We start from the raw sequence: 10,037 nt of genomic DNA, 5'->3' as shown, positions 1-10,037 counted from the left end.
ATTAAAAATAATTTTTTATTTATTTTTGTCAGATGGTGATGACAACGTTCTGGGTCAGGTCGATTAAAAATGTAATTTTTTAAAAAAATGTTGCAACTGGGAGCCTGCACCTTAGCATCTTTACATTTCCAAAACATTATTTGCCATATTTACATGCATAAAGTTGAGAAACAATAATAATAAAAAAATATGGGAAAATTTAAAGCCGTTTTGTCCCTATTCTCAAGAATCACTGAGGGGTAACTTAAGAATTATATTTATATGCGAGAACCAGAGGGAGAACGAAGAGAGATAAATATTTCTCTTTATTTCACTCTTTTTATTTTTGGGAAACATTGCAATGGTAAGTGTGACAGTTGTGGAGTTGATGAGACAATAGAGCATGCTAAGTTATTCTGTTAAAATCATGAGGATGAAAGACAACAGGTGATTCAAAAATTAAATAGAATTAAAGGTAAATTAGTTTTATTTGATTTATTTAGAAATTATTCGAAAAATAAAATTTATCAGATAATATTTCGTTATCTTAAATCAACGCAGTTATTTAATAGAATTTAAAAAGTTAGTGGCATTCTGGTCCACACTCCACACCAGGTGGCAGTAAGGCAACATTTGTCGTCGTTTGCCAACCGCCAGAAAACATCAAAGTAGAAGAAGTGAGAGAAAAAAAAGACAAGAAGAAGTTGGAAAGAACGGGGTGTGGCTTGTTACAAAACAAACTGCTTTCTGTTTAGTCCTTCAGATGGTACTGGAGATAAACTAATGTCTTGTCTATAAATCCACAGAAGAAAAGATCGTTTGCACAAAACAAACGGGTGAGATTATTTTTTTTTATTTTTATTTTTTATTATTATTATTATTATTATTATTATTATTATTATTAAATAAGATGTGATGTTGAGAAATCAATAAAGGTTGGATATCAAATGTCAGAAAATGATTGGAACCGGGACTAACATTAAGACTAACCGAATTTGTGGCATGTTTTACATTTAGATTCATAGTTTCAATTTCCAGTCTGAAAAAGCTGCGGAATTCCAAGGAATATGAATCCGGAAATGTTTGCGCAACCTGGGCATTGTGCGTTTGCTTCGTTAGTCGGTGTGTGGCTCCACTTAGAGAGCTGAACAAGTCAGCTCAGTGCAACATTTGCAGATATATCGTGAAAAAGACAGCGCACGGTCAGCATGCAGAAACTACTCCGGATCCGTGATGTAGGATTGATAGAGTTCTCTGTCTTTTAACCCGGTGACCGTCAGCTATGTCCATCTGGACATGCTCCATCTTTACATACTGTTTGTTGTTGCGCAACACCTCCCCCCCCTTTCTCTCTCTCTCTCTACTTCCCTTTCTGAGAGGAGGAAGATGTTGCTCTCCAGCTCTCCGTCTAACGGGTCCAAGGAGCCTCTAACTCCTGAGTATTACTACAGATGAGAATATAGAGGACATTCTGTTTAAGCTGGCGTCGAGAAAGACTAGCCTGGTTTCTAACGACCTCCATCCAGATGTCCCACCCTTTTTCACTCTGTGAATTAGCCAGATAGAGCAGCCCGGAATCAGCTAGTTTCACAGAGCACACCTGTTAACGGTCGCTCTTTCTCTTATTACAACTTGCACTTGTTATTGAACCAGGTTGGTTTTAGTGACTCGGGCGAGTCCCAAGGGTGTTGTTTTAGTTTTGGCTAAAAGCAACCTATAAAACATTTTCCACTTTCTCCTCCCAGAATCAAACTTCATAGCTATTTTACAACCATCAAAGAACTTTAAGGTGACTCATTAACTGAATGTCCACAACATCTTTTAGATTTTCTTAATGTTAATTATTTTATTAGTAAGGCAGTTTTGCAAGGTCAGTACAGCTTAAATCAGTAACAGAAATAATCAAATAAGTAAAATCAATAATCTGGTCTATCTTTCCCTAATGCTGACACTGTGAACTAAAAAAGGAAAACTTTGAGAGACGGACGGAGTTTGGCATTTTGAACCCCAGAACTGGCCTGATGATGAAAAAGGCGTTGCAGCAGCAGGAGGCTCCCAGTACAGGAAGAGTACTTCCATAAGTATAAGAGTAAGTGTAAATATTCTTATAATCAAACCAACATCAACCATTGGTTAAACCAATATTAATTATCGGTTTAATCATAAGTTATCATTATTAATTCAAGTATTTTACTCTGGGTTTTATCCAATTACTCAAAATGTTTAGATTTTATTCTTTAAACCTTTAATGCCCTGAATGAGCAATCTGAACTATTTTTAATCACTGCAGGCTGGAAACTTCCTCTTTCTCCAGGAAACCTGCTCTTCCTGTTCCATAACTCTCTTTCTGCCTGACTATGATTTTTTATGATTATATAGAAAAAAGTAGAATTAAAGCAGGACACAATAACAACACACAACCAGATTAATTTTATTACCGTCTGACTCTACTGTTGGGTCTTGATATCACCTGCGTAATTAGTTTTAAAGATAACTTTATTTATTGTTATTATTAAACTAAAATCTCCAGCATGGGGAAGTGGGCTGAGCTCGACTTTTTCTTGACACCCCCTCCTCGAGGTCAGGCCTTTCACATGCTGGGAACCCAACACCCTCCTGCAGGTCTGTGTCCTCATCCTCTGGAAAGACAAGATGGTCCTCTGGGATGTGAAGATGCAGATCCTCAGTCGTCACCAAGGCCACAGCAGCTTGTGATGTGAAGATGGAGATTCTCAAAACTCCACTGCTCTCTGACAATACCAAAAACCACAGTGGTTATATTTAATGCGATCACCAGAAAACATTATTTAAGTGGCCAAATCGTAGGGGTACTTCAGAATTAAGCATATTTTGAAAATGTAAAATCATGTAAATCAGTGGTTCTTGAGAATAGGGACAAAATGGGTTTTAATTTTCCCATAATTTTTGTTTTGTTATTTCTCAACCTTATGTATGCAAATATGACAAATAATGTTTAGGAAATGTAAAGATGCTAAGGTGCAGGCTCCTAGTTGCAACATTTTTTTAAAAAAATGCCATTTGTGATCGACCTGACCTAGAGCGTTGTCATCACTATCTGATAAAAATAAATAAAAAATAATTTTTAATGACCCTATTAGTGATATTTTTACTCATTTTACATACAAATGCTTCTCAAGAAACAAAATAAATATTATTTAAAACCAAAAACAACAAAAAGGCCATCTGACGAAGTTGACACAGAACTGAAGGTGGTGACAAACTAGTGAATTATATTTTGTGTATATTTTATTCAAACTTTGTGCTTTATCCATTGGACCTGTTTTGTTCCTATTCTCAAGAATCACTGAAATATGATTTTACTGACAAAAACTAAAACCGTCAGAATGTTACATTCATTTATAAAACGTGTGTAAATGCACCAAATTCCTTCATCATAATGTCTGGCATGTTTAATGTTTAAGCTAGTTTATAACATTCTTTTATTAGAAAATCATTCATTTATTAAAAACAAGAATGATGCTACCATGTTTTTTTATAAAATAATAATAATAATAATAATAATAATAATAATAAACATTTTGTAGCGCTTGATGATTAAATTCTTTCATCAGTTTTACCTTATAAATATGTATCAGGTAAATCTGATACATATTTACCATATGTACTGAATTTCATTAAGGTAATTTTGTTATGGTTATAACTCAATAAAATATTCTACCTCAATTTCTAACCTTAATGCTTTGTAAGAATGAACCAGTATCAGACAGAGGAAATGACAGTTTATTGATATTCAGTTAAACAGAATATAACTTTTCTTATGAAAAACTGAAGAAGATCACAGGTTTTATCCATCAGTAAAGCTTAAATAACTAACTGATCATCACATCATTCATGTCTCCCTCAACAACTGTATTTCTCAGCATACTAAAATATGCTGATAAAGTTTAGTCAGCATATCGATGTTATGATATTCCAAAGCACTGGAATATCATAACATAAAGCAGAAGACAAACAGTAATATAGTCGTTCTTTCAAACTTCTTCCTATAAAAATTAAATTTACCAAATAATCTATTAGTTTTAAATAATAGAAGAATTTGATTTCAATAACATGAGAACATAATCAGCTTAAATCGAGGATCTTTAGTTATGTTGTGATTCAACTCAGAGAAAAGTGAAATAAATTTCTGCAGTAAAAACAGTAAAACAACTGTGAGAAGAAATCCTTTAAAATATTATCAGACAAATCCATTAAAATTTAAAGTTCAAAATTTACTATTGACTCAATAAGATACTAAATATTTCATTTCAGCAGCAACAAGGACATTTCTATGTTACTTTATTCTGATCAGTATGTGGTTAAACTGAAGGCTATGATAAGGTTTTCAGTAACCAAATCAAACTAACTTTGAGTCAAAGCTTTCATAACCATGGCAACAGGGATAGTTGCCTTTGTTTCTCTCTGGATCCATGAGAACAATGAGATTATTAGACATGTTGATGATCTAAAATGATTGCATGATCAAATAGAATTAAATATTCAATCATCTGTTGATATTATTGATTTTACCAAAACAGACCAGAATCATCCAGAGGCCTAAAAGCGTAAAGGACTCAGCCAAACGTCTTCAGCTGAGATCTTCATGTTTTATAGTGCAATTTATTATTGGCTTAAAAAATCAGATGCAAAAGCAACAGTTTACCTTTTTCCATCTCACTGTAGCTTTATAGACATTAATGCTGAGAGGTTGACAGGCTTCTGTAAAAAAAGAAAAGAAAACACACATCAGTAAAAATGAAGGAAACATTGGATTAGATTAAGAATCAACCTGTTTTCATCAATCAGTTATTCACATACTAACCTCATGTTCTTGTTTTTTTTCAGTGACTTTCAAAGCAGACTGGGTTCCTGTTCAAACTTCACTGCATCACATCATCATCAGCTTTTTCTTCTGAAAACAAAAAGGAAGTGGTCAGAATCTCAAAGTCAAGAAACAGCCGTTACTTTGATTTCTCTCTGACAGAAGTTACTCTGAGAATTGGACCAAATGGATGACTTATCTACTTTTCATTTGGCACTTTTCTCCATTATTGGCATTAGCACTCTTATAACCGTAGTGGCCATTGTCTTTGCGTGTTTGCTGGTGAGTACACTCTGACTTCTTTTCATTTATCTTTATTGAACATGTTTGTTTTTAACCATCTGGCTGGTTTTCTCACAGCTCTGTTGTTAAATATTGTTCTGTGGCTGCAGTTTGAAATGTTGCATGTTGAGGTTAAACTTGGAATGAATTACCTGGATTTTTATTGAACGTTGTCATGTTTTTCTTTAACAGCCAAAGAAACAACCAGCTCAGGTATTTGTCATCAACCTTCTGGTTTCTGATCTCATCCAGCTGATCAGCTTAATTGTAACTCTAATGAGAGTTGGATTTGGAGTTCTGCTCATCTTCTTCTTTTTTGGCTTTATTGCCAGTGTTGGATTTATGGTGTGCATCTCATTGGACAGGTATCTATCTGCCTATCTATTTACTGTGTTGGTTTTCTGTCTGAGATCATTGCATTACTGTAATCCAACCTTCTCCATAAATAATTTTAGTCTATATTTCACTAAAAGTCACTCTGTCTGAATCTGTCTACAGTTCAGTGGTGTCCAAAGTCAGTCCTCAAGAGCCTGTGTGTTTTACGTATTAAATGTTTCCCTGTTTCAGCACAGCTGAGTCAAAAGAATTGGTAGTTTCATGTTCCTGCAGAACTTGATAGCAGGAAGTAATTAAGTATTTGGATTCAGCTGTGTTGAATCAGGGACACCCTGGTGTTTATGATTGTTCTTGATTGGTATAAATTTGAATTGATATAATATGAATTGTTCAGGTTTGTGTTGTTATTGTATCAATACACTAACATGAGCTAAATTGCATTACAGATATCTGTTCATCGCCAAGCCAATGTGGTACGAATCCCGGAGGAAGAAACTTTATACTGTGTTGGTCTGTGTTGCAGTTTGGTTGCTTGCTGGTCTTTTTATTGTAGGTGCTATTCTAGATATCATAGATGACCATTATTTTATCATTATTGTCCGAATTTTTGGTATTTTCCTTCTCCTCCCTCTTCCCTGTTTCATCTTTTTTGTGGCTGGGACTATTAAAGTTGTATCTGGAGCTCACAGTGTCCCTGCTGATGAGAAACGAAGAATAGTTTCTATTGTTGTTGCCATTCTGCTCATTTACATCCTGCTTTTCCTGCCTGTTATAATTTATTGTCTGATACCATTTGACGCCCACCACATGAATGTACTCTTTAAAGTATATTCTTTTACTGTCCCTCTTAGTCCTATAGCAGACTCGATGTTGTATGTATTCCTCAGGAAGGGGTTGGTAGACAAGCTTTTAGCTCCACTGTGTTGCTGTAAATTGTCCAACAATCAGCAGACTGTTACCATGGATACTGTAGGCGAGACGGTCCGGGTTCGCCTGAACACAGAAACCTCTGCAGATCCATGAATGGGGGTTGATAGATGATAGAAAAACAACAAAAACAATGTAATTCACTTTAAAACACGTATATTTGTATATTTTATTCTGTTTGGTGTGTTTACTGTGAAATATCAGTTCTTGTTTTATGCATTCATAAACACAAATTGAATAATTGTGCTGAGTATCACTGAACTGTTGCAACCCTGATCATTTTCTGCTCATGTTTGGTTCAATGAAACATTATTTTTCTATTTACTCAACAGTTTATCATCTGTTTTTGGCCTTAAATATATCTGCTCATTATGTAGAGTTTCATGAGTTCATTGATTTTATTTGGCTCTAATGGCCTTTGACAGTAAACTGACAGGGAAGTGGTTAATGAGTGTAATGAGTGAGAGGAAGACAAGAGTCAAAGGTCAACAGGCCGGGACTCGAACCAGTGACGGCTGCGTCGAGGGCTGGATCGCCCGCTCTACCTCTGCACCACCGCCGTGCTTAGAGCTGTTTTCAACTTTTGTAGAAGTCAGACATTTAATAGAAACCTTTGAACAGACATGCTGTTCTCACCTGGCAAGTGAAGACATGTTGAATGTTACAGTTGGTGCATTGTACTATTCATCTGGCTTTTATGTAAAAAAAAAACATAAATAAAGATTTTATATCAAACAATCTTGTGTACAGTTTCTTCTTAAAGAACATCTCTGACTTGTTCAGATGAAGTGATTGGAGGCTTATGAAAGGAAAACTTGAGCAAAAGTTCTCAGGTTGTTTGTTGGTTTTATGTTTATTGAACCAAATTAATCCTCAAAACATTTTACAAAGCAACCAGATCCATCCAATATGAATTTCTACATGCCTGAGATTAAATCAGGTCAGAAAACAAAGAGGCAAGAAGGACTGAATGCAGGAGAAAAAAGTAGCTCTTGGATTTTTACCAAACACATTTCACATTTTCACCTAAAACGTATTGAAAATCCAAGGAAACAATCTTCCAAAACTCCTTTTTTTATTTAAGGAGCAATGAACTGCCCCTTAAATAACATACACAGGGTTTTGAACTGTTTTATGTTTTTCATTGCATTTATAATGTTAGTTTTTAAATTAAGGTATGCAACAAGAAATAACTGTTAACAGGTTTTGCTGAATTGCAGTCATCTGAATGGGAGTGTCGAAGCAGGGAAACGTATAAAACGTATAACACTGGTGTAAATCACTTTGAACAGCCGTGTTGCTGAAATGTATTACACAAGTATAAACTTGTCTTATATGTGAACCAGATTCCTTCATGTACATGTCTGTGCTTGAATTAGTTCAGTCCGTTTGTGCCTGAAGCAAAATCTAAACAAATTTCATCAGACACTAAATTACTTTAAGCTGTACCCACACCGTTCAGCTGTTGTCATGGTAATTATTCATGATAACCTGATAACAAGGCGGTGCCACAAAGTAAGATTATCAGAAGAAATAAAACACTGTCAACTATGTGGTCAAACAGATAGCTAAGCTGCTCCTCCATCATTTACTCTGGTCCTTCATCTACCCCTCTGTCCTTAATGTCTCTACAGACTCTGCTCTTCATCTTCCTCCTCCTCCAACTCCTAGCTGGAGGCTGCCGCTCCAGTGGACTCCACCTCTGTTTGTCATGTCGGAGTGATGGAGAGGGGTCATCAGCCTGTACACCACCTCCTCCTTTTGCTCCTCCAGGAACAAGGCATGGTGGGAAAAAGTCAAGCCAGAGGGATTGATCTGTTGCTCTAGCTGGAATAAAGCAGAGCAGTTAGTTTGATGGAAAAACGAGAATTTTCTCGGTGAGCAACTTTGTCAAAGTGACGGAGACGGAGTCGAACAATGCAGAGAGCTGGAGAGCTGCTCCATGGTGATATATTGATCCTGTCCAGTGTGGTCTTAGCAGACTGATGGATTCTTTTACAAGTCAGAGTGGTAACAGACCGACTGGCTGTGACAAATGATTTGATGAAAGCATTTTAAAATCCTCAACATTTTCAGGTATATTCTGATTCAAGCTCTAAGTCGATGTTCACAGGAAGAACGTAAAGCTTTTCCAGTGTTTTCTGTTCATTAGATTACCATTCATTGTACAAATATGTTCATGTAAACAAGAATGCCCTCAGCAGTCCTGCTTTTACACTTCAAAATAATCAAAACTCTAAATTTCAACAACACTTCTACATTTGGATCAGTCAGTCTCAGGTTCCTGCACTGGCTGTTTTTGGGTCTAGAAGTGGTTAAGAGGGATATGAACAGAGGTTAGAAATGGGAGAAAGCTGGAATTATTCATTACCACAACAGAAACCAATGAACCTGACATTAGTCCATCACTGTGGAGTTTGGAGAGGATGTGTCTCATTTACACCACAGGCCAGGATTGTTTCTGAAGATCTACTCTGTTTCCTCTTCTATTATTCACAACCAACCAGGCATTCAGTGATTTATAAAGTAACACCAGTTAGCAGTTAGATCATTTCTATTTGGCCACAATAATCTGAACATACACTTTAAAAATACAATGGAAAAAAATATGGAAACTTTTGAGGAAAATGTTAAAACCCAAACTTTCAGACAAATATTTCTAAACCCTCTGCTGCTGGTAAAACAAATAACAGACCCGTCTTCATGCATGTGCTGAAATATAAGTTATAGTGAAGTATGAAGTTTTCTTGCTGTACAAACATATAAAACTTACAATCTACAGCAAGACAGATCTGCAGCCAAACTAATAACTCTGATTTTAATAACTGTCCCTGAACTTATCATTTAATACAAAGCTGTGAAAACATTTAGACCTGAGTAGTGAGCTGCGGCCAGTTGTTGGAAAGGAGTGAATAATTGGGAAAAAAGAATCTCTTGCAGGGATAAATTCAATTCAATTACTGTTTGATAAGAAAATGAACATCAAAGTTCAGCTTGTCTGGGTCAGTATGAAAAAAGTGCCTAAAAAAGCAAACCTCTAACAAAACCTATTTGCAAATATATTGAAGTACTGTAAGTCTCCAGATCTTAGATAAAACAAGAGCGCCCTCTTGTGTTCAGATATTTAGTTTGCCTAAAATCGTCACTAATTTCTAGTTTTGAAATTATTTTGCCAACAAAGCTACACCCGTTTTCTTTTTGATACTATAAAGCTTCAGATTCACAGTCTGAAAAATAATCAGTAGTAAAGAAAGATCACAAAAAATATGAAAATTGTACATTTTAAGATGTGCTTACATTTTAACAAAAAGGTTTTGCTGTACAAGTATAAAAAAGCAGTGAACATTATTAGACATGATGAGTAAGAGGAAGATAAACAGCATAAACTTCACCACAGCTATTGTACGGTGGGCTGTAAGGGTCTTTGGATGCCTCCTGGTTGGGTTGTGTGAAACCTGATGAAATCGACATTGGTTACCATGGTGACACTATCTGTGGTTTTACTGTAACATATAATCAAATACCACTAATGACTTAATGAAACACAAAACACTGAAAGTTAATCCCTGGTTTGATGACATGACAGAAATATCTGCATCATCCTGAGGTTGATAATGGATATGCTGTTAGAAAATACCCAATTTTGTGGCTGTTTAATAATGCACTTTAT

General features: G+C 35.6%; 1 protein-coding gene across 1 annotated transcript; it reads left to right on the top strand.

Moving 5' to 3' along the window:
• The first annotated feature begins 218 nt into the window (after positions 1-218).
• On the top strand, positions 219-7,105 carry LOC106938531 (G-protein coupled receptor 20-like). The gene is made up of 4 exons (XM_015020623.1): positions 219-815; positions 4,846-5,104; positions 5,297-5,469; positions 5,887-7,105. The coding sequence occupies exons 2-4, from the start codon at positions 5,009-5,011 to the stop codon at positions 6,461-6,463; spliced, it is 846 nt and encodes a 281-aa protein (XP_014876109.1). The 5' UTR covers positions 219-815; positions 4,846-5,008; the 3' UTR covers positions 6,464-7,105.
• The last annotated feature ends 2,932 nt before the right edge of the window (positions 7,106-10,037 follow it).

Source organism: Poecilia latipinna, unplaced genomic scaffold, assembly GCF_001443285.1.
Source record: "Poecilia latipinna isolate Pla-1442-1.1 unplaced genomic scaffold, P_latipinna-1.0 Scaffold2617, whole genome shotgun sequence".
In the NCBI taxonomy this organism is placed as follows: Eukaryota; Metazoa; Chordata; class Actinopteri; order Cyprinodontiformes; family Poeciliidae; genus Poecilia; species Poecilia latipinna.
This window is presented reverse-complemented; position numbering and strand designations above follow the sequence as displayed.

Excerpts from the sequence above, each read along its gene's own strand:
- LOC106938531 (XM_015020623.1), top strand. The coding sequence starts at position 5,009 with ATGGATGACTTATCTACTTTTCATTTGGCACTTTTCTCCATTATTGGC. Across the intron at positions 5,105-5,296 it reads TTGTCTTTGCGTGTTTGCTG|CCAAAGAAACAACCAGCTCA; the intron begins GTGAGTACACTC and ends TTTCTTTAACAG. Across the intron at positions 5,470-5,886 it reads GTGTGCATCTCATTGGACAG|ATATCTGTTCATCGCCAAGC; the intron begins GTATCTATCTGC and ends ATTGCATTACAG.